At 39.9% G+C, this 23,927-nt stretch overlaps 2 protein-coding genes across 2 annotated transcripts in view; one reads left to right on the top strand and one right to left on the bottom strand.

Annotated features, from left to right (window-relative positions):
- The window catches only part of LRRC20 (leucine rich repeat containing 20), a 77,558-nt gene extending 74,272 nt beyond the window's left edge, over positions 1 to 3,286 (bottom strand). Inside the window, exon 1 of the mRNA XM_087932335.1 lies at positions 3,104 to 3,286. The gene's annotated coding sequence lies outside the window, so the exon portion shown is untranslated. The remainder of the gene's footprint in view (positions 1 to 3,103) is intronic.
- A 122-nt stretch (positions 3,287 to 3,408) lies between these two features.
- On the top strand, positions 3,409 to 20,942 carry EIF4EBP2 (eukaryotic translation initiation factor 4E binding protein 2). Its single transcript, XM_026713526.2, has 3 exons — positions 3,409 to 3,827; positions 14,989 to 15,165; positions 18,095 to 20,942. Exons 1-3 carry the CDS (start codon positions 3,689 to 3,691, stop codon positions 18,124 to 18,126), a joined length of 348 nt encoding a protein of 115 aa, XP_026569311.1. The 5' UTR covers positions 3,409 to 3,688; the 3' UTR covers positions 18,127 to 20,942.
- The last annotated feature ends 2,985 nt before the right edge of the window (positions 20,943 to 23,927 follow it).

The raw sequence follows: 23,927 nt of genomic DNA, 5'->3' as shown, positions 1-23,927 counted from the left end.
TTTTTATATATTGCCTGAAGTGAAGTTTGTAATGGGCAATGGAAGTCATGAGCCTATTCCTACATTTCTAAATTAAATCAAGGATTATATTCTGTTCCCAAGAAAATGAGGGTTGGAGCAAATGGCTCAAACTGAAGTTAGAAATTGTAAGAATCAATGAACTGGGGCTCTAAGAAAGCAATACCTTTGGCCTTGTGGAAAAGGACAACAGAGGGAAAAAAAACATGGTCACCAAATACAGATACCCACCTCAGTTAAATCTGTATAAAATTTTATTGAAACAAAATAGTTCTTGGATATGCTTACACTAACTTAAGAACACAATCAGTCTTCATTTTACCTATCAACATGACCCTTGCTGTAAGAAGGATGTTACGAAATGTACTAATTCTTTGAGGTGTGCAGCATTGAAACAAGGGCCTAAGGGCCTCTATGTCTGTGCCAGTTTTGACATACTTGTATTGAAAAACTGTGTGCTTATTTGGAAGAGAAAGCCCTGAGCTTACCAGAAGTGACTCTAGGTATTCAAGAATAGGAGATGACTCTTATGACTCCCCTTGATTAGGATTATGTTCAAGACAGATTACAAGGAGAGACTTACAAGAGACAACTACAAGAAGTTAGAGCTACAGGACTGAAACCTTGATGGGAAGACTGACAGGCAGCCTGCATTAATTGTATCTGGAGTAAGATCCCATATCCTGGCCACTGCTCCTCATGGCACCATGATATTCAAGAGAATGCAAAGCTAGGATGTTTGGGGTGAGAGATAGTGAAGGATGATTCTTGTTGCAGTTGCAATCCAGCAGATACATTTTGATGATGGATAAGAATTTTGCAAGAAAACATTTGTAAAAGGCCAAAAAGCCTAATGATCATTCTAACTTTAAAGTTTAAAAAAAAAGAGAAAAAAATAATGGGGATTTTATAGTCTGGTCTTAAGCATGGTTATTTGGAAGTGAATCACACTGACTAAATCAAGGACATTTTCTACTCATGAGCACAGAAAATTATGCTGATATAGTGCAGGTCTTTACCTGTTTACCTGACATTTAGTCAGCTGAAAATAAGTATAGGTACAAACCTATTATGAAAGGTAAAAATGGGGAATGAAAGGAACCTTTATTAAACAATTAAGAAGCCAACAGGAATATGAAGCTAAGATTCCTACAGTTGACCACAATGTCGAAGATGGATAACACAGATAGAAATAAATTCTAGGTAGGGATGTTAATGACAAAGATAAGATTGCAAAGGGTCATGCCCTTAGTATATGGTTAGGCTTAGGATTAAAAAATAATAAGAGAAAGTATATAACTTTCAATGTATAGGAATGGGAATGACTCTTTAGAGTACAGTATCATAGACTGCATGAACCAATCAGGGTAAATCAAGTGAGGATTGATGGTGCCTTGAGACAATGCATCAGCAAGCAGAAACTTGGGATATGCGAGGCACATTCATGATTGTTGAAGAAAAAAATTATGTTTGGAAAGTTAGACCAAAGTAGGAAGCAGTAGAAACTAAAATCTAAATATTAGGAAAATATCTTTAGAAGACCTATGAGCTATTTTTAAAGATAGTTCAAATGGTGAGCACTTACTTGTCCAAGAGTCACAAACAGCGAACAAGATGCAGACGCAACTAATTGAATTCAAACATAAGCTTCATATACAGTAAAAATTTCCTATATATAATTAGGTGCATTTAGTTTTCCATTTTCTGGCATTTGTTTTGGTCACTAGCAACTTTGTAACTATGATATTGCCATAGACTGATTAATACAAGGAAATAAACAACTGGTTCATGTTTTGAATCAGAGTGTTACAACCAAATAAGAAATAAATAACAGACAAAAATAACAATTCTACATTTTATAGAATACACGCAATTGTCTCAATTTAACATAATGTAATAATTCATAAATTTTAGCTTATATGAACCATTGTTTAAATATAGACTCTTGGCCTCCAACATCAACTGCTTTCCTATTTTTTGCTCAGCCTTGCCTAATGAAAACTTTTGGAGAAAGTATGGAATTAGCTATAAATGGATTTCAGGTCCTACAGCCTAAATCAGGGCTATCAAACTCCTGGTCCGCAAGCCGGATTCTTCATGTGCTGGCCATGCCCACGCCCAGTTTAGCAAAGGGGAAAAAAGTTCCGGTAAGGCACAGGACGCTGCCATGATGACGTGAGTTTGACACCCCTGGCCTAAATGAATATTGTATGCTGAATGGCAGATAAGCACAGTGGCGGATAGGCTGACTGATTATGCAGTAATGACAGGTCATACGCATTGATTTGGGTGCTCATTTTATTACTTTCCACACATATATGCTTATAACGAAGTGTATCTGTGATATAAGTAGATTGCACGTAAGTCTGAAAACTAAACCTCTCTAAACTTTTGCTTACTATTTCAAGATCTTTAAATAAAAATATTGCTCCAGTATGAAAACACTATTTTATTATGGCCAGTTCAATGATTGCCTTTTATACTACTTGAAAATAATTTCCATCAAACTCAGCACATAATATCCTGTTTATACAAAAGTTCACAAAGAACCAGCTTTGTTCTGTTCCTCTTTGTCTTGGCAAGAGACTTTGGATTGCAACTTTATCTTATCTACAATTATACCACAATATCCTATATTCTATGTTCATGCAGCCTTATCTATTAAAATTGCTCTGGACGTATCTCAACATCAAGTTGGAGATTCCAATATTATAGTAGTCCTCAACTCATAACAGTTCATTTAGTGACCATTTGAAGTTACAACGGCACTGAAAAATGTTATGACCATTTTTCATCCTTATGACCATTGCAGCATCCCTGTAGGCACGGGATTTATATTCGTAACTCACATTTACGACGATTGCAGTGTTCTGGACTCACTTGATCCCCTTTTGCGACCTTTTGACAAGCAGTCACGGGGAAAGCTGATTCATTTAACAACGGTCTTACTAATATAATAACTGAGTGATTCACTTAACAAACATGATGAGAAAAGTCGTAAAATGGGGCAAAACTAACTTAACTCATTCCTCACTTAGCAACATAAATTTGGGGCTCAAAACTGTGGTCGTAAGTTGAGGATTACCTGTATTCTTTAAGGCTGAAGTAAGGGGGGGGACGACTTCAAAGTATTCTTCATCCAAGATGCCCGCTCAATTTTATAAGCAATCCCGCCTCCCTGCTAGACCCCCTCGGGCTTAACGCCACCACTACCCAGGACGGAGCCGACCAGGCCTCCGTCTCCTGCTTCTTCAGACCCGAAGACGTTGTTCCGCTTCGGCCCAGCAGAGAAGCGGCCACGTGCCCCCCTCGGCCGGTGGGTGTCTCCGCCGCGTCCCCGCCTCCTGGCTCGGCCTTGCCCGCCTTTCTCCGCCTCCCGAGCCCCTCGTTTCCTGCTGCTGGCGGAGGCCGAGGGAGAAGGTGGCGGTGGAGGCGGTGACGGAAAGAAAAGTGCCCCGGAGCCGGAGAAGCGATCGCCTCCACCCCCGCTCGTCCCCGAAGGAAGCCGCCGCCGCCACCCCTTCTTCTTCCTTGCGCCCCGCTGCCTCCCTGTTCTCCGGCCCCCATTTTTGTGTCCCTTCGCACCCACCCACCCAAGTTTCCCTCTCCGCGGCTCCTGGACTTCCCTGCCTCCCAGCCACTCGCCCACCCAGGACAATAAGAGCGGGAGATGTCCTCCTCCGGCGGCCACCAGCAAAGCCAGAGCCGCGCCATCCCCACCAGGACGGTGCCCATCAGCGACTCCTCGCAGCTACCTCATGACTATTGCACCACGCCCGGGGGGACCCTCTTCTCCACCACGCCCGGAGGTAAGCGGGGTGGGTGGGGAGGAAAAAAAGAGGCCAGGGAAGGCGAGGCGCGAAGGGCCTTGCCCTGCTCGGGAGGGGGGAAGAGACCCCCGCGCCGCCGGGCAGGCTCAGCAAAGCGGGAAGGAAGAAGGGGGCGTGCGCCGGCCTGGCTGGAGCTCTTGGTTTCCAGGCGCCTTTAAAAGGGGGTGTGCACGCCTGGGAGGCCTTGGCGGTGGAAGGGGAACCCCTAAATCCTCTTCCTCCCCCCCGTCATAAGCATCCTCGTCGGTGGGGGGAGAGTCCGAGGCTGCCCTGCGGAAACGTGACGCGCCCTCGTGAGCGCTTTGCCTTCCAGCCGGAGCATTGCGGGGGGGGAAAAAGACTCTTTGCGGCGGTAAGCCGCTGCAAGGTGTGGTGGTGGTGGTGGAAAAGCCGCTAGTTCTACAGGCGGGCTGAGGCCAGGGAGGCCTCGGCCGCCAAGTCTCGGGTGGCGGGGGAAGAAAGCGGGCTAGATCCGGACCGCCGCCTAGGCCTCGCCTCTGGTGTGGGGCTGGCGGCGAGGTATTTGTAAACAAGGCCCCGGAGAGCCTCAAGACGCCGCGGTTGTTGCACAATAGGAAGGGAGGAGCGGGAGGGAGGGACCGTGCCCGCGGGGGAGGGAAGGCGACGGATGGCGGCTCCCTCGAGACAGAAGGCCGCTTTCCTTGGGGGGGATGGCTGGCGTGCACGTGTTTACCAGCCGCCCTCTCACCTAGACCTACATATATATATATATATGGAGCGGGTAGACGATCTCGGCCTACCTTTATATATATATATATATATATATAAAAGGTAGGCCGAGAGTCGCCACGTGCTACTTCTCTTTTCCCTGAGGAAACGCTTTTTTTTTGTACTTTTCCTCCAAATCTCTTTGCTGCGTGGAATAAGCCTTCGTGGTTCGGTCGTGCTTCCCCCCCAAAGCGGTTCCCAGTTGCGTTATTTGGGATTGCGATGCAGGGTGGCGAACGCACCTCAATGGGGAGCTCCAACATTTCAGTCGCCCAAGTCGGGATGAATTCAGAATCCAGCCTGGTTATTTGTGGTCTTTTTTTTAAAAAAAAAAATTTTTTTTATGTCTTGAACGTGCATTGAACCAGAGCAGGAGATCAAGAGAGCAAGCAGGATCCCTCAGCTAATGATTAGCCTCTGTTCCCTAGACGTGGAGCGAGCTGGTTTGGAGGCAGTAGAAGTGAAGGGAGGTCATACATGCACGTGTGCAGCTAAATAGTAAATTTCCTTTCAAAAATGGCAATGCTGCGGGCTCAGGGTTTTGAGCTGTTTATTGCTGTAACATAAGGCCACTCTGGTTTTGAAACTTGGCTCTGCTTTAAAAGTCTGACTATTTTTTCCCCCTTGGCTCTAAACACATTAATTTGTTCAGAAGCTTTAACAGCTTTGTCCAATTTCGCCTCCACTACTGAAAACGCTGGATTAACTAAGAGAGATTAATTCCAAAGGAAAAATATATGAAAGTAGTATGTTGTAAGAAACATTTTTATGACACTTTAAAAGGCAGAATTATTGTGACATCCAGCTTTTGTTGACTAGTCACTAGACCACTTAAGGATTGAGTTGTGATTAGACTTGTCCTCTTATCATTTGGTTCTCAGATGTCACGTCTCTTTTTTCCCCTTTGTCCTGCTTGTTTCTGCACGTTGCCATGATTTTCATATGTACAACTGTGTATCCTTTTATTCTGCTGAGTTTTAGTAAACTTCAAAGTGTAACAGCTGAATTTTATTTTTGTGGCCATGGTTTAGATTTTAGATAGCTAACAAACTGTTTTCGTCTTTGCAAACTTGATGAGCACCAAGGTCCTTCTTGGGCCTTTTGTTTGCTTTGAATTATACTTTCATATTTCACATTATTCAAAATTGCTGGTAATGGGGAGGAGGAGAAAGTAAGATATGCTATGCTGCCTTGCTGATTTGTCAATGACACCGTTCCTTCTGCTTGCCCAAAACTATTAAGGTTACATTTCAAGTTAACAGCTGTCATGCCAGATAGCAGTATAAATTTGGAAGTTTACATAATTTCTAGAATGTCATTTCTTTGCCCAGAACTTTCTTTGAATGGGAAAGGGCACAGCACTGTGAATCATGATGATATGATAAGGTGCTTTTTATTAAAAGGTACAAAGGTAATCAAGATTTGGTACAAACTAGCTCTCCAGATATGTGAGTTAAAGTTAGATTTCTGCATTAAGAATTCGAGGCTGAAATCCACACACCTACAAGGAACTCAAGTTGGGAAAATTGGACATAACAGACTTTTTAAAAAAAATAAGTGGCTAGCATAAATATTAACAATTGATAAGGAGTAGCTGTGAAACTTGACAGTTTCTGCCAGGATATCATATTTTAACTTAATATGGTTGTATTTATTCATTAACTGTGGTTTATTAAATACTTTATAAGATTCACATTAGGTGGTAAACATACCACAATATGGAAAACACAATCTTTAAATTCCAGTAACTTGGTAACCCACAAACAAGCAAATTGCATCATGGTTTAACATCCAGAAGGCATTTTGAAATTGATGGATTGATATTCATATTCCATCTTCTCTGTTTTCCCTGTTGTGGAATCATTGCCACATGATACAACAAAGTTTTCCCCCCTCCATTATACGTTTTTTGTTGTGAGCAGCTGAGAATCTGGGAAGATTTGGTGCCATCCAAGTCAAATATAAACGTTCTGCAAACCCAGTGAACACTTATTGTTGCATTCTATCTTATACATGTAGTCCACGACTTATAACTGATAAATTAGTAAAGTTTGAAGTTGCAATTGATACCTCCAAACATATTTACAACACAGTTCTGAAGTTCCAATAGCGACCCCTCCTATATTTTGGGTTCTTGACAACCAGTAATTTCCCCCTCAGGCTGCTATTGCTCCTCGGGTACAGAACAGTGGAAACATGTCCAGAATTTAAAAATTCAGATTCCCATTGATTACAGTGAAAGAGGTCACCAAGAAATTGCAAGGCTTAAAGAATCCTAATGCTTGAATTAGATTAATTTTACTATACCCCGCTATGCAATTCAGGTATAATTTGAACGCAGGGCTGATACAGTCAAATTGATATTCTCTTCATAATCTTGACATTAATCCCATTTCCTTTATGAAGTAGCTGACAGGCTCTTACTAATTTCAAACTTTTGCTTAGAGTGGAAGCAGGATGTCCTTGTTCATAAGTGGAAGGTTGTTAACGGTCATTGGAAGTTGCATAGCTGAAATTCCATTACTTTAATTTTAGTTATTGCATTTTTTCCAGGCATCTGAATCTGTTATTTCTCTATATAAATAAATACAGTAATTCAGTGTAAGCTAGAATACATTGAAATCTTTAGTTATCCAAAGGTATGAAAACTGTCTTTTTTAGCTGAATTAGGATATAACCTAGCATTGCAACATTAAACATAAATATGGCCAAAGAAGAAATGCAGATATTTAAAGAAGTAATTGCAAAGAAAACAATCAAGCTGCACTTTATAAGTATCATTATTTTATGGTTCTGTTCATTTAATGATTCTAAATTTCCAAAAAGCTACCGGTGTAATTTATAATTTTTAAAGCTACCACTGTAAAAGATTGGTTGATTTTTCAAGGCAACGTATCTAATTCTGGCTTATCCCATCTTTACAGAATCTTAAATATTTCCTATAATGAAAAAGCATCAAATTCTTTGCCTCAAGAAGCACCCTGGATTATTCTGGACCATTCATTAGTTTTCAGCCCAGCCTATGTCATAGAGTTGTAAGGAAAAGTATGAGGAAATGCTATGATTGCCACCATAGACTCTTGTATGAAATATGGGGTGTAAGTTAAAGAAAATAATTTTGAAAACATGGAAGGGTATTTATACGTGTACATGCGTAACAGAAAAACTGTGTTGCAACCAAAGAAATGTTAATAGCCTATTTCAGATTCTAGATCAAAACATTAAGGAAGAGTATTGAAGGTGGCTATATCTACATAAAGAAGGGTTTTGGAAGAACGTCAACTTATTGGTTGAGGAGAACTAACAGCCAGAAGAAACTTCAGAAGGCAAAATACAGACGTTTGGATTTCTTCCTCACTTTTACAAAAGTGCTTTTATTAGACACATTCCTTTCTCGCTCTAATTTTGTGATGTTTCGCTTGAAAGCACTGAGTGTGCCTCGCTTACTTGCCATGGATGCTGGAACCCAGCCCAGGTCAGCAAAACAAAAATTACACCAGTACCTAGAGAAAAAGTAATGAACATCTGAGCACCATCACTTTTGCTCTGCAGAGCAATATTTCAACAGGCTTTGATGAGTTCCATTGGCTGAATATGTTTTCATGGCCAAAAGTTAAAAACTTTCTCCTTGAGAGATATCCCCACTGACTTAAGATACATTAAAAAAAAAAAAACTGAGATTAAACTAGAATGTTCCCGAATCTCCCAGCTAAGTGTTGGAAGTGCGACCATAGCCAGGGAACGTATTTTCACATGTGGTGGAAATGTTCTCAAGCGTGAAAGTACTGGCTTAAAATTCGATCATGGATAGAAGAGCTAACAAAACAAAAGATTAAATTTAAACCAGAGATTTTTCTGCGAGGAATGTTAGAACAACATGGGATAAGAAGCACCAACATCAAATATTATACATTATAACAGCAGCAAGAATAGCTTTTGCCCCAAACTGGAAATCGACTGGTTCCCACAGATCTGGTGGTAATTAATAAAGTTCGTCAATGTGCAGAAATGATTAGATTAACTATGGTTTTAAAAAAATAAGGGTTTTTTTACAATATGGAATATATGGTATAATTGGCTAAAAAAAGGAAGTAAAAATGTTTAGTGAAAATGATCAAAGAAATTCCAAAGAAGAACAAGACACATGATATATGTGTATGTAAATATGTATATATGTAAAGTAATGTAAATAAATAAATATGATAATTTAATAGCAACACAATAAGGATTCAACAAACGAATGATAGATATATTTGAAGTAAATGAACGGAATTGTCACTAAAGGATATGTGCACTGCTATGAAAATGCTGTAAAATGTGAGAGCTTGTTTCTCGTTTTAATTTTTTTTTTTGAAATTCTGAATAAATATTAAAAAGAAAAAAAAAACACCTGGATTACATAAATAGGTTTTCCATGGACTTTTTGGGTTCTGCATTAAGGCAAATGTAATTGCTTGAGTTAATGTTTTAAATCCAGACGTTATGAGGGCACTAATGACTGTTGGTCTTCAATTCACAATGAGTGGAAATAATAATTGCTTTTTTGTTATTTCATTGTGTCTTCATAATAACACTGGAAAAGAGAAGTCAGCAGTCAGAGATTTCTTAGTAGAAGCTGTTGTTTTGGCTAAAAGTACATGTGAAAATTAAGGGCCCAGAATTTAGTGTTTGGGCCCAGAAGTAAGTAGGCATATGCCAATTACAGAGCTATTGGTTAGAAGTAGATTAAAGTATCATGATTTTACCTTTATAAAGGAAAAATAAAGATTTGTCCAGAATTCAAAATCTGGTATTTGTTTTTATGATCAAACTTAAGAGGTTTTTTTTTTAACACAGCAAGCATTTTCATGGCAAGTGACCTAAATTGGACAGAATTATATTATATTAACCCCTAGGCAGCATTTGTTTGGAATGTTAAACTGATATATTTGATCAGAGAAAAGGCTGTCCTGCTTTACAAACTACAGATTTGCTTGCTTTTTACCAGCCATTTGTTCAAACTTCTTCCAGAATTGCTATTTACCCTGAGTCACTAATGCTAAGAATTTAGATTGGTGGAATTGGGCTGTTCCACTTGAACTGTAATATCTGATATTCAGGTTGTGAGTACAATTAATGTTGCATTGGCATCCACAGAGAGAGACAGCTCATGGGGGAAACCAAGGCATGCGTGTGACGATGTCATCAGGCAAATGCATTTTGCTTATTTGCCTCAGATGTCACGGTGCAAGTATGCAAGGGTGGAGTTTACGTGATACGTGAAGAGCTCCTCTGAGGAGCTGCTTGTACTGTGACTCTGAGGTCACCGTTGATTGCTGCAGATACCACCGTGCTTATGAACAAAAGGGCACTTCATGCAAGAGAGAGAAAGATTGTTTTGAGTGATTTCCAAAAATAACACCCCAAAACTGAGTAATCAAACCCAAAGCAATACAATATAAATCTAATATACCTAAATAACTATATGCTCACCTAGTAAGTAAACTAGTAAGTAAAAAAGGGTGAGTGACAGCAACCCAGTATATTCTTTGGATATTTATCCAGTTGTCCACAAAAAAAAGACAAAAAAGTTTGCTGAGGGGATAAGAAAGCCAAGGTGAAGGCATGGAACAAATCGACCATTTTGTTTTGGGGAACATGGGACCTTCAGAACCCCCTCAAGTCAATTTCCTAATACTTTTCCTAGTAACTAGCCACATAAAATACAAATGTAAAGAGAAACTAAGTGAACAAATATAAAATTGAGAGCTACAGATGAGAGATCCAAACCTAGGGGTTGTGCCTTTGAACAGAAAAGCACATGTGTTCTATAGCTAGTCTTGACTTAGAAATTCTCATCATATTCGATGTACTGTTAAAAAGTGTCAGGCTATTAAATTCTATCAGTACCACAAACTCACTTAAAGCCTATTCTATTTCAATCCTGAGGAGTGGCCTTATCAAATGTTTTGTATCAATAGATTAATAGTTGCAAGATCCTGCAATGAAGCATTGCAAAGTGGAATGCTACTCAAGCATGTTTACTATTATGTCAACAAAAAAATCTGGCTGATTATGCCTGGGCCTAGAAAGCTAAATGGAATTGTGCTTGGGTAGAAGACCTCAAGGAAATTCCAGGGCTACAGACAAAACTGGGAAATTTAGAGGCTGTTTCAAAATACACTACTTTCTAAGAAAGATATAGGTATGTCAAATATGTCACTGAGGTGAAAGGGAATTGAACTGTTCTGACCCAAGACTCATTCAAATTAAAGAAACACAAAATATATATAAAAGCAAACCTTTTTAATGTGTCTCTGGGAATTCTGTTCATTCACAGCAAAGAGTCATTAAAACTAATTGTCCCAGGTAAGAGCAAGCCCTTTCAAGGTTGTGAAAGAGAACACAAGATTAATTGCAGGGAAATATCCAAAACCAAAAGTCTCTGAAAACAAACCAAAATAGGATAGAATTCCACAAGAACTTGGAGTTGAAAGAACTTCATTGCTTCCTGCAAAGAACCCAACCCCTGAGGGCTGGCTTTTATCCCTTATGGGAGGGGCCATCACCTTGCAGCCTTACTCTTGAGTCACCCAGCTGCAGCTGCTCTTTCCTGCAAGCAGCCCTACGCGCACTGGGCACAGGCTCCTCGGGGTCCTCTGCGTCACTGCTGCCAGACTCCAAAAGCTCCGAAGGCAGCACCCCACTCTCCGATAGTCCTGGCCCAATCCCTGCATCACACGCAGGCCTCTCCTCCCAAGTCCTCGCTCTCAGAGACCTCAGCCGTCTGCACCTGCTGCCGGCAAACCACAACACTAACTCAGTGCTCCATAATTATCCAGAAAGATCCCAGGGGAAGATGAACTAGAATTCACATGTTCTATTACCAGTCCAGTACCTTAACCTCTACATCACAGTGGGCTCACATTTGTAGAATTGTGGTTTTATTCCCTCTTGTAGCAGCACTTTGGGGTAGAATTGGAATGTGAATGAAAAAGACTTGAGTATGTTATCCAAGAGTCTTCAAACTTGGCAAGTTTAAGACTTGCGGACTTCAACTCCCAGAATTCTTGAGCTATCATGACTGGCGGAGAAATTCTGGGAGTTGAAGTCCACAAGTCTTAAAGCTGTCAAGTTTGAAGTCGTATAAGTATAGAATTACATATTTTACATCCTTTAACTTCTGCAGCTGAGGATGTACATAATTCTTCTGCCTCCTGTTTTTTTTCTTTCTTTCTTTAAAATAACCATGGGGGCTCAGGTGATGGCTTCTGAGATAGATACCTCTGTGGCTCCACTTTTAAGCTGAAGTATCAATGTTTTCTCCATTGTAGAGTTTGATATGAAGTTTATTCTTGCAAACGGGACTGAAAAAAAATGGCGTTTTACTATTTTTCTAGACTGCATTATTTAACACTGACCATTCCACATTTTTATTCCTTGAAAAAAGGGGAACAAACACAAACGGACCTTCCTTCTTTCAGCAGTGATCTTAGTGGGGAGTTGTTGACAAGGCTGTTTACAAGCTTGGGAGGTTCGATTCCTGTGTTATTTATGCGTCCTAGGAATGCACAGATGGTGCTGAATAGATGTCACACTCAGTTGACATAGGGGTATGATGGAACACAAGGGAGAAATCCGTTTCATAGCTACCCTTGGCCCACAAAGGGCATTTAGGTTACGGTAAAATCCACTACATTTGGTTATTTGTAGCACTGATGTTACATAAGTTCCTTTGATACCTATGTAAAGAAAATGGAGGCCGAAATGTGCACTTGCAAAAAAAATTGGCAAACAGAATTGAGCAATGTGATGAAAAAGGGAAGTGGAAGCTCTCAGATATGCAGTGGGATCCATTGTGGATCAGCCTATCCCATGTCCGCTTTATTTTATTTGTACTGTAAAGTTTTTCTTTTCTTACAGGTTTCTTTTGAGAAATCAATTAGACTTTCTCCTTTTTTCCATTCACACTTTTTCCCTTCGTCAATTAGATTGATTAAATTAAGTTTAACTTTGATTAAAGCTAGGTAGTGTTGCTATTGTCTTATTAAAAAATTTGGTGATGCTGCTCAGATGAGTTTTTAGTGTGGAAGGAAATGAGATGGTGATTTATTTTCAACGTGAAGCAGAAAGGAATAGTTCATTTAAGCCCTTTTGATAATAAATAATAGTATAGACCAATTAGTGCCAATCATTTTGGAGAAATTGATTCCACATAGATTCAAAAGATTAAGTCGGTAAAGATGCAGGAGGCGGCTTATTTTCTATTTGAACGCCAACTCTCAGAAAGGGGGTACGCAGTTTACTAACATCTAGATATTTTCAATTACAGTTCCTGTAATTGCTTACCATTCTGCCATTCTGTCTAAAACATCTGGTGGGCACCATTGTACCGACACTGGATGAAAACATGCCCTGCTGGGTGAGATTAAAGGTTTGACTAAACCCACACCCACAGATGTATGTTAGATGCCATCTGGAAGCTTGCACAGAGATTTATGAAAGAGGAGCCTTCCGAGAGGCATGCTTCCATCTGTGAAAGAAAATCATTCCTTGCTGTAAAAACCATGTGACACTCTTCAGCGAAGTATACAACAGTTCATTTAGTGGCTGTTCAAAATTACAGTAGCACTGAAAAAAAGTGAATTAACGACCATTTTTCACCCTTGTGAGCATTACAGCATTCCCATGGTCATGTGGTCAAAATTCAAATGCTTGGTAATCAACTCATTTATGACAGTTGCGGTATCCTGGGGTCATGTGATCACCTGTGGCGGCCTTTTGATGAGAAAGCCAATGGGGAGGCCACACCCACTTAACTGTGTTACTAACTTAACAGATGCAGTGATTCGCTTAACAACCGTAGCAAGAAAGGTCATAAATGGGGCAAGCTCTAAATCAGGGATTACCAGTAATATTAAAGTCCCTGTTATCTCCAGTGGGGTGGGGGTGGGGGTCTCAGACTCAACTACTCCCCCATCATTTTCTGCATCCTTCAGCAGTAATTTGTAGGCAAGGCAGCCATGGCACTGAACGCTTCATAGGTCGGTCGGGGAGAGCCAACCAAGGAATTTGGAGAGTGGGGCTGCTTACGTGCATAAGGAAGATTGTCAAGTTTTGAGGGTCTCTCAGCCAATGGTGAGGGGACTTTGCTAGCAAAGGAAGGCTCCAACAGAAGACAAGGCAAGCATTAAGAAGACCCAAGAAAGGAACAATTATCCCACTTAGCAAGGAAAGTGAATTCAAATAAAAATGGGATTTGAACAGCTCTGGGGTGGTTTCCTAGGATGTATCACTTTAAACTTATCTTCAAGAAATATTGGCTATCAAGCTAGTAATTAAACCACGTACTGACATTCTGGTCAGTGAATAATGCTGCCAGCTAAGAGGCCAATATGAAATGGCTCCATGTTATACCTCTGTTTTCCAAGTAGGGCATGAGTGGTGAAGGTTTTCTGTTGAATAGCAAACCACGATTCATTGTCTTCATTTTTTTGACTCATTCGAGATTTCTGTACCAATGTATGAAAAGGCTTCAGTGTTTGGGCTTGTGGGTGAATTAGCGAAGCCTCATGTATTAACTATCAATGGTTCAGAGTTGGCTCTTGATCAATAGCTGGCATTGTCAGCTTTGGAATAAACAGAAAAGACCGGTTTCATTTTCTTGATGATACTTTATTTTGTTTTAAGGGTAATGTAGCCTTCCCTAACCTGTTGAAGTACAACCAAACATGGGAGACAACTGCTTGGAAAAGATTAGGATATAGGGTACGGGGTTGAGAAGTCAAGAGTCATCCTTGTAGCAAAACTTCACTTAAGTTTTAGGTTTTATGCTAAACATACTTTAATTAGTGCCATTGAATCCCACTTCTAGACAAATAAAATGGTTTGCCTTCTTCCTAGGGTTGAGAGAGCATGAGTGGCCCAAAGTCATCCAGCTAGCTTCCGTGCCAATGGCAGGAGTAAAACTTTGCTTACATTCTACTAGCCTAGCACATTAATTACTAGACCAAAACTGGCTCTTTTGCTTTCTTACTTTGGATATAAACTAAAGTGCATTCAGTGGAATGTGGAACTTGTTTAGAGCTACAACCTTTCTTTATAGATAAAGAAAGCAAAACAATTAACACCCGTGCCTGAAAAAAACAACGCTTAAATAAAATTTTAATTTAAAAAATAGTTAATCAGAATCAGTGCTGCCGAACTTCTGGTTTTAATAGAAGAACGCATATATAGCTCAGGGTTGAACTAAGGAGTCCTTGGTGTTTGGGACACTGATTATAATATTATCTAGTTGGATAACACAATATCTGCAAGCAAACAACCAAGCTTGGACAGCACCAAGGTCTCCATAAACTCCCCCCCCCCCTTTTTTTTTCAGCATAGTGGATCTGATATGCCAGTTACTTTTGTTCCTTTTCCACCTTTCTAGGTACCAGAATCATCTACGACCGCAAGTTTCTGTTAGATCGGCGCAATTCTCCCATGGCTCAAACCCCTCCTTGCCACCTTCCCAATATCCCTGGAGTTACCAGTCCTGGTTCTGTGACAGAAGATTCCAAAGTGGAAGTAAACAATCTGAACAATCATGATGGGAAGCCTATAATTGGTAAGAACCTTTGCATTATAGCAGAAGCAAAGTACAGCGTCAGCATCCGTGCCAAATACCTTCTTGCAATTGACGGTATCGATCCATCTCTCTGCCACAGGTAGTCCTTGACTCACGACCATTTGTTTACCATAGCACTGAAAAAAGTGACTTATAACCAGTCTTCCCACTTACATCCATCGCAGGAGCCCCGTAGTCACATGTTCAGAATTGGGTGCTTGGTAAAAACTTAAAAAAATAAAAAAAAAAGAATTGGGTGCTTGGCTACCAGCGTATTGCAATGTCCCAGGGTTATGTGATCATCATTTGTTCCTTTTCCAGTTGAGTTTCAACCAGCAAAGTCAGTGGGGAAAACTGCATTCGCTTAGTGACCATGTGATTCACTTAACCATTGCAGTTATTCTCTTCACAATGGTGGCAAAAAAGGTTGTGAAATAGGGTGCAACTCACTTCACCTCCTTGGAGAGGGAATTCTGGTCGCAAGTGTGGCTGTAATGTAATGTCAGTTGGCCACTTACCACTTACCCCGAAGAACAAAGAGATTTTACTGGGGGCGGAAAACATACACTATTACTGATGTCCTTGTTCTTTAGAGCCAGAATGGGAAGTGATACAGAGCTATTCTATTTCCTGCCCTGTGATGTTGTTCAAATATGAGTTTTACCTTGGGATCAAGTAATTTATTTCCTGTCTGCAGATTTTTTTTTCTCTCTCTCTCTCTCTCTAATGTGTTTAGAGAGCTTTTGCTTGTAGAGAACAGTGAACTGTTGCAACAATTGTATGGAGTAGGAACTGAATGGTGAATTATTGCCCTTTTGCCTTCTATGTCAGAGCAAGTCAATAGCTATGAATTATTGAAAGATGTTTACCTTTTCAAAGTGGTATAAAGTAGTTCAAGTGGAGGTAAAGTGCACAATTTTTGCTGTATCATTTGTGAGATGGACTTGAGGAAGTAGCTGAAACTTTACTATAGGCTATAAGAATTGAGGGGTCCTTGGTGCTCTCTGAGCTTGGTTTTATTCTTGCAGGTGTTTCATTACCCAAACTAGGTAACATCATCTACCACTGATGGTGTTACCAATTTGGGTTATGAAACAAGAAAACAAGCAAGTTCAGAGAGCGTCAAGGACTCTCCTTTTCAACATTGAGCTACAAATATTCTCCTTTATTGGTAAATAGGAATTGGAACAAAAAAATTAGATAAGTGAGGCTAATAACAATCTACACATACCTTTTTTCTTTTATGTAGCTGGTCTCCAAAAGAACCACCTTGTTGTATTTCAAGTTCAAAGTTTATTCCAGTCAAAGACCAGTGTATAACAAAGCAACAACAAACTGTTTAGAAGTAAAGGAAGGGAAGGCCAGATGTAAAACACAAGCTAAAACTTGAATTTACACTAAAAAAATGTTGGAGGCAAGAAATGTCTCCAACGTTCCATGCCTGAACTTTACCATGATCAGGTAACGTTCATACGGCGTTGGGTTTTGGCTCCAGGCCCAAAGTGGAATGTCTTGTGGATATATTGGCCCATATACAGAATGAAATGGGGGCAGTTCTATTTTGGAATATGCACCCAAAATAGTGATTCCATAACGCAGCAGAAGATGATCTTGAAAAAAAATCAAAGTTAGTGTGTTTTCTTGGCAATATAGTGTGTCTAAGAAGTTAATGGAATGAGGAAAGCTAGGAAAGGGACGCTGGCTCTCTGCACAGTAGTTGTGTCAGGAATCATTATTTCATTGTTTTTTTTTTTTATCAATTAAATGTATTGACTGCCTATCTTCCCATCGGGTAAATACATGCTATGAAGAGATCCCACTTGAGCATCATCAGCTGAAGCGAAGGAACTAGAAAGATCAGTGGGTAGGAGAGTTGGCAGAGTGTGAAACCGTTGCAGGAAAAAACGGGCATGCAGATCACATAGAGGAGGAACGGAGAGAGGGAAAGTTATACACCAGGATGCATAAATCTCATTAAATCACTCACCGATGCTTTTTTTTTTTAATCAGAAGCTGGAACAACCAAAAGGTTTTGAGTTTTGTTTCTCCTTAACCATTGTGGATTGAAAGCATTTCAGCAGAACTTCTAAAATGTGCTGGATTTTGTTTGTTTCTTTCTCTCTCTCTCCCCCCCCTTTTTTTTTTTTCTTTCTTTCTTTTCTTTTGCTTTAAATCAGAGGTATCAAACAAGGCCCGTGGGCTGGATCTGGCCTGCGATGTGATCAGATCCAGCCCACGGGACCATCCTGGAAAACGGAAGGGGCCGGCCTGCATCGTTTCGGCCCAGTCTCTACCCCATGCGAAGAGGAAGCATTGGGCCAGTGTGGCTTCGGCCCGGTCTACCCAATGCAAAGAGGAAGCTTGCCAGCAGTTTGGGGAGTGGTGTAAAGCTGGCCACACCTGCCCAGTCAGCCACGGAGGGATCCCCCCTCCCCCAAGGTCAAACACAGCCCTGATGCAGCCCTCAATGAAATTGAATTTGACACCTCCGTTTTAGATCAAAACACATTGTCCATTTTGGTTACATCCTCATGCAGCAGAAGGAAGCAAAGGTACTGATTGCCAGAGTCAACTCCTCTTATAAAGGAGCATTTAAATTAAACAGATCAAGCATAAGCAAAATACATCCTCGAGTACTTAAGCATAGGTATATCTCACCAAACATGCTGGGCAGATTCTTTCTTTGGTATTTTTTAAGCCAATGATTGTGATAACCTTTTCGCTAGGTTAAAATGGCACATCCCACCTGCATTTTCTATGGTTTTGCCTGTTCTGCTATCTTGGCCACCTATACGTGTCCGTGAGATCTGGCTCAAATGCCATTGAAAGTAAGAATTCACTGTCCTCTTAGGAGACTTAAAAAAAAAACAAAATTTCTCCCCCCTACAATTTTTCTGTTGATTTGCATGTGTCTTTGTCTTTCAATCAGGTGATGATGCTCAGTTTGAGATGGACATCTGATTTTCCCTGAGGGTAACCATGGAGAGACAGCAATCCCTGATCACCTGTGTACATCTGATTTTGACCATCAGGTTCAATAACTCGAAGGATGAAAAAAGAAGACGACGCTGCTGCTGCTGCTGTTTCCACAGAATTTTCACTTCAGTCTTTGAAGTGCCAAAGGATAAGAGGACTCTCCCTGATTTCCATTAATCATACCATGCTTCCTACCCATCCCCCATCCCTCTGCTTGCCTTACTCACTCACCCTGTGACTGACGTGGAGCCCATGATAAATTTATACGGCTAAGGAGCGTCCCTTGGCTTCTCGCACTTTAGAGACAACTGTTCAAAACCATGCACATGCGAGAATTAAACTTCTATCAACAATTGGATATTTATTGCAAAACACACAAGGGGCATGGAAAGGGTGGATATATATTTGAAGGGACACGACACTGCCATTGTTCTCCTTTCCCTTAACTGCTGTTAAATTGATGTCAATTTATTAATTGGTTTCTATGTTATATCTCTCTTGATGTGCAGAATGCACTCTTCGATATTTCTAAACGCTGTTGCTCAACTTGTCTTTTTTAGTTAGTATAACTCTTCATGTGGGCGCTGCCGTGAGATTTTCCTAAAAGAGTATTACTGAAGTTCTTTTTCTGCTTCCCCTGAAAATTTCTTTTTTTTAAAAAAAAATAGATAAATAATTTAGAATCACCACTTCATCATGCATTCATTTCACTTCGCATTTCGTCCCAATATCATTTCCCCCCCCCTCCCCTGCCCCAAAAAAGGTTTCTTTCCAATTTCCTCCTTTAAACCCACCAGTGTTAAAAGTGAACCACATCTTTTCTTAATATAATTGGGGTGTATCACACTTGATGGGCTTCTATACCAGCGTTTCTCAAACTCAGCGATTTTAAGCTGCATGGACTTCAGCTTCCAGATATCTGGCAGTTGGTCAACACAGCTTAAAGTTGTGAAGTTTGAGAGACACTGTTCTCTACTATTCGTCTTCAGTCTTTAATTTTTGCTGCTCAGTAACATCTGGTGGGTTCTTGGCAAGTGCATCTTTGTGCCAAAATAATTAAATAAAGTAATCTGGTTATACTTAATTAGGAGAAACCCAACAAAACAAAAATGGAATTTGTGAAAAAGTCTTTGTGTGGACCAGGGAACCTTAAGGATCAATTAATTATGAAGATGCTAAGTGCTGATTTCATGATGTGTGACTTCAAATGAATTTGAACGGGTGAATGATCAGAAAGATTTCACCGCAAGACCTATTTGTTCCTTGGTGACTATCTTCTGTTCCTTGAATTCATACATTATTAAATCAGTCACATTGGAGCCTATTATAGATCCAGTGTCACTATGGAGGAAGAGTGGCTGATGATCTCACTTTATTCTGTTTATTTGGATATATTGGCCATTTTCCACCCAACTCCCAAGTTGATTAATTCTGGCATGAGTGAACTTGTGCTGTTTGCCTGGAATTGTTGCTGAGAGCAAGTAAGGATCACTCTGTAGAAATTCATCCTTGTGAGAAAAAAAAAACAACAGTCACTGTGAGAGAGAAAATTGGTGGATCAGTTTAATACAGCCAATGGATGAATCCATGCAATGACTACATGGCCCCTTGATTACTTTGCACCATGAGAATGCTGCAATATTAGACTTTTTTATTGTCTAGGCCAGGGATCTCCAAACTTGGTCACTTTTAAGACTTCATCTCCCAGAATTCCTCAGCCAAAATGGAATTCTTGAGAGTTGAAGTTCGCAAATCTTAAAAGTTGCCAAGTTTGGAAACCCCTGGCCTAGGCTAATGCAGTAAATAAAACATCTTTGCTTCATTTAAAGGTATCTCACCAATAGATGGGAAGCAGATTTTTTCCCCAAAAAAGTTAATTATTTTAGGACGCAGACTTAAAACAAAAACTACAGCGATGACAGCGGAAAAGATGTATTTCCTTCTCCCAGAAGAGGGAATAATGCTTAAGACCATGCTTGCTGTGACCTCGCTAGATTTTTTTTTAAAGATAGCAGACACACACACACACACACCCTGAAGTTTCTGGGTGTTTGTCCCGTCTTCAGTGATGCTTTCCTCCGTTGTAACTTTATTTTGAAAACGAAGCCTCTAAGGCAAGGATAAGCTACCATGACCCACCCAGATGTCATTAGACTGCAACTCCCATTATCCCTGCCTATTGGACTTGTTATCTGAAGCTGATGGGGGTTGGAGATTTCTACTGTTCTAAAATTCTTGCTTCTCTAAAATATTTGCCTCTGGTTCCTTTAGGAAGTCTTCCAACAGTGATTCATGTGCTACCTCAAAAACAGAATGACTGAATTGTGCTAGCTTCCCTAGTGGGGAGGCCACATCGATGTGGCAATTTTGCACATGGATTTTATTGTTCAGGCATAATTGGGAGTGGGAAGTGACACAGCCTCAGGGAATGTGGCAATTATACTTGTTTTTAATGTAGGCTTCACTTCTAGAAGAATATCTGAGAAGAATATGTTCGTCCTACTGGATTTTGGCCTATAAAATGACTTGATAGAATTTAGTTCAGTTCTTGGACTCACCTATATTTTCAAATCTGGGAAGTGACTTAATTCTCTTAATAAATTGGCAACTTATCAAAATTGACTGGATTTAGAAAGTGGGGAGGGCTGTGATCTAAAATGTAGAGCACTGGCGGGGACGGTTGTTGCTTCCCCTCTGCCTTTGTGATAGCTTTGGAGGCGTATAAGAAAGACAGGATTTTATTTTGTTTTGCCTACTGTAAAAATGTGAATAATACAGAAGCAAAATTGCTTTGTAACTGTCGATGTCTCAGGAATAATCTCTTCTTTGCAATGTCTCTGGGGAAAGATCACTGCTTCAAAAGTGGTGAGAATGCTGTGACTAGGATGCAGCTGGTCAAGGGAAGAATCCCTTGAAGTGCAGTGTAAGCATCTGGATTTGGGCACTGCATGTTCGGTCATAAATCAGAAACACAGACGGTTCTGTCTGAAACTTCACTGGCCATGATGGGAGAGGTGAGATACAGCCTTGCTTGGCAGATTTCGGCAAAACTGAAGCTTTAATCACAATCCCAGTTTAGCTAACTCCAGCAAGGGAAGGAGAGGGTAAGAATGGCGTTTGAGGGGCTGCTAACTTGTTCACCTTGCAGTTATTTTTTTTTTTTTTAGATATTTGGAACTTGGGAATTAACTTTGGTATGTTACTTTTTTCCTTCCGATGATTTAACTAGCAAAATACCATTAATAGGACACTTTTTTCATAATTAAAAAACAACAACTTTATCAGAGAATTTCATGAAGGAAGGAAGGAGTGTTCCAGAGAGAAGGATTGAACAGATTTCTCTTCTACTGCAGGATTCCTCATGTATTTGGATAAATCTCTCCTGGTCTGTCTCTGCTGCAGTTTTCCCCAGTTTATAAAATTGAGCCAGTATATACTGTAATTTACCAATGGTTCTGAGAAAATAATGAGTGTCATTAAGAAACAAATAATATTCCATTTCCCTAAAACATGGCTCACTCTTGGCCATTTTCTCTCTCATGCCTTCAGGATTGTACGTCCTATCCTTGTCTACGAATAAAGCTGCATTTTATAATACAAGAAGGGAAACCTACCGAGAAAAAAAGATAATTGCTTTCTTCTGCAGAATTTATCCCCCTAGCACAGTATATATAGTTCTCACCCTCTGAGAACCGATAGAGAAGACCAAGATATAACAATGCTAGGCATTTAAAAATAAGCGGCAAACATTTAAAAATGTTTGCCGCTGATTTTTATTACTAACCTGTTTCAAGTTCAGAACCACAATCTCTTTCATCAGTAAATTAGCGTTGTATCTTCTAAACAGGCCTCCAGTGCTATATATGATTATTTCCCCTGCTTTTTTTTTTTTTTTTGTAAAGAAAGTTTGGAATAGCTGATAAATTTTTAAGCACTATTGTGAGCTAAGTGAATCCACGCCAAACATTTGAGGTAGGTAAGGCTGCAGGCTTTAGTCCATTCCCTTTTTTTGCTAACAAAAAGGAACAGGTTTATATCTGGTGTAGAACATGCTTTCCTTTATTTTCTGCCCTTTTCTTAAAACTTCATATTGAAATACTGTATAGATGTAATCAACTGACTGAAAATGATTAATTAAAGTTCATTTATTGAGTCTCTCTTTGGATTTACCTAGGATTAGGCCAGCAGACAAACATAGTGAGGGATATATATATATATGGGGGAGTAGAGAAAGTGAAGGTGATTGTGGTGGAAGCTCCTTTTTAAGATCTTGTGCATGCAGCACATGGAAAAAAGGGACGAGACTTCAGTTCTCTTTACCGGTGTTAGCTGGCTGGGGAATTCTGGGAATCCCACACACCTTCAAATTGCCAAGGCTGAAAAACATTGGTCTTGATCTTTGGAGAGACTGGCGACATTCTACCAGGTCAAACAAGGATGCCTAGTTTTAAGGAAGTTGTGCTTTGCAAATAAATAGCTTTTGCAGGTTTGGAAGGATTTTATGTGACATTTGCACAAAAAGATTTCGGCAATCAATGGCGGACATTTTGTACTAAAAGGTAGATAGCCTAAGATGCCATATTTTCTTTATGAAAAACTAATAATGATAAGTTGGACCAGCTTGGCTGTTCTGGAACCTCTCAACTTTCCAGATAGCAATTTGAGTCTGAATGACCAGAAGCTATTTACAACATTATTTTTTAAAAAATAGCAAAATCCATCTAGTAATGATGAAAGACAGACACTGAAACCAGAAGTCACCCTTGCACCAAGAGTACATATTTAAAAGCATTTCACTGGAAGTACCTGGATTTCATGCATTGGGTTGAACGCTTGTGCAAAAATGTAGCAATTCACGTATGCCGAAGAATAAATAAACGCAGCAAATGCCTAGGGTGGAAAATAACACAAGATTTAACTATAATAGGTTGCAGTTTGCCAATTCAATTTAGGCTTGTTTACCGAGAAAGGCAAGTTGAGTCTATTACTTTCCATCCCCTCAGATTATGTGAGACAGTTAAATATTTGATTGGTGTTTATTTCTTTATTGTTGTGCTTAACAATGCAATTAATTCCACAAAGTGTGTTCCTTGTGGCAAAAAAAAAAAAAAATCGAAATTCTGGTCTTCCATCCTGTTAGCTACAGCATCCCAAATTGGTATGTTGATTTAAAAAAACTTCTTCCAGTTCAATTGTCTAGACCAGTGTTTAATGCTGGCTCAGAAATTCAGGGAGTTGAGATCTACCTATCTAAAAATTGCTGAGCTTGTCAAATACTGGTCTAGAGTGCTTCTGATATCTGGTTTTATTTGCTGATTTTCACAAAAAAAGAATGGAAGACAGGGTGGACACTTGTAATTATTTGCAACAACTGTGGTAAGTGAGCCACTGCTTTCTATAATTGGGAGGACTTAAGTTTATTTTAGGTATAGTAGGAACAGTAGAATTAAAATATTTTAAATACTTGCTATGGCTCATCATCACTGTGAAGGATTTCTGTTATAGGAATAAGAACCTTTTGTACAGAGAACCAATAAAGGATGTTTATAGTGGCCTTGGAAAATAACCAGTGTTATGGCTAAAATACTATCTGTTTTGACTCCGAGATGCCACTTAGAACACTTGAACAGATCCATGGTAAGTGGCCCTTGCTCTCACCAAAGATAGTGTGCTCAATGCTTCAATGAAGATTTCTAGGGCCTAACTTAAGAGCTCACAATTCTGCTACTGTTTCTGGCATTTGTCTACATATAGGATTGGATTAACAAACTTTCTATTGTAAATTG

The sequence above is a fragment of the Pseudonaja textilis genome, chromosome 4, assembly GCF_049901715.1.
Source record: "Pseudonaja textilis isolate UNSWEBS1 chromosome 4, rPseTex1.2, whole genome shotgun sequence".
NCBI classification, from domain to species: domain Eukaryota; kingdom Metazoa; phylum Chordata; class Lepidosauria; order Squamata; family Elapidae; genus Pseudonaja; species Pseudonaja textilis.
This window is presented reverse-complemented; position numbering and strand designations above follow the sequence as displayed.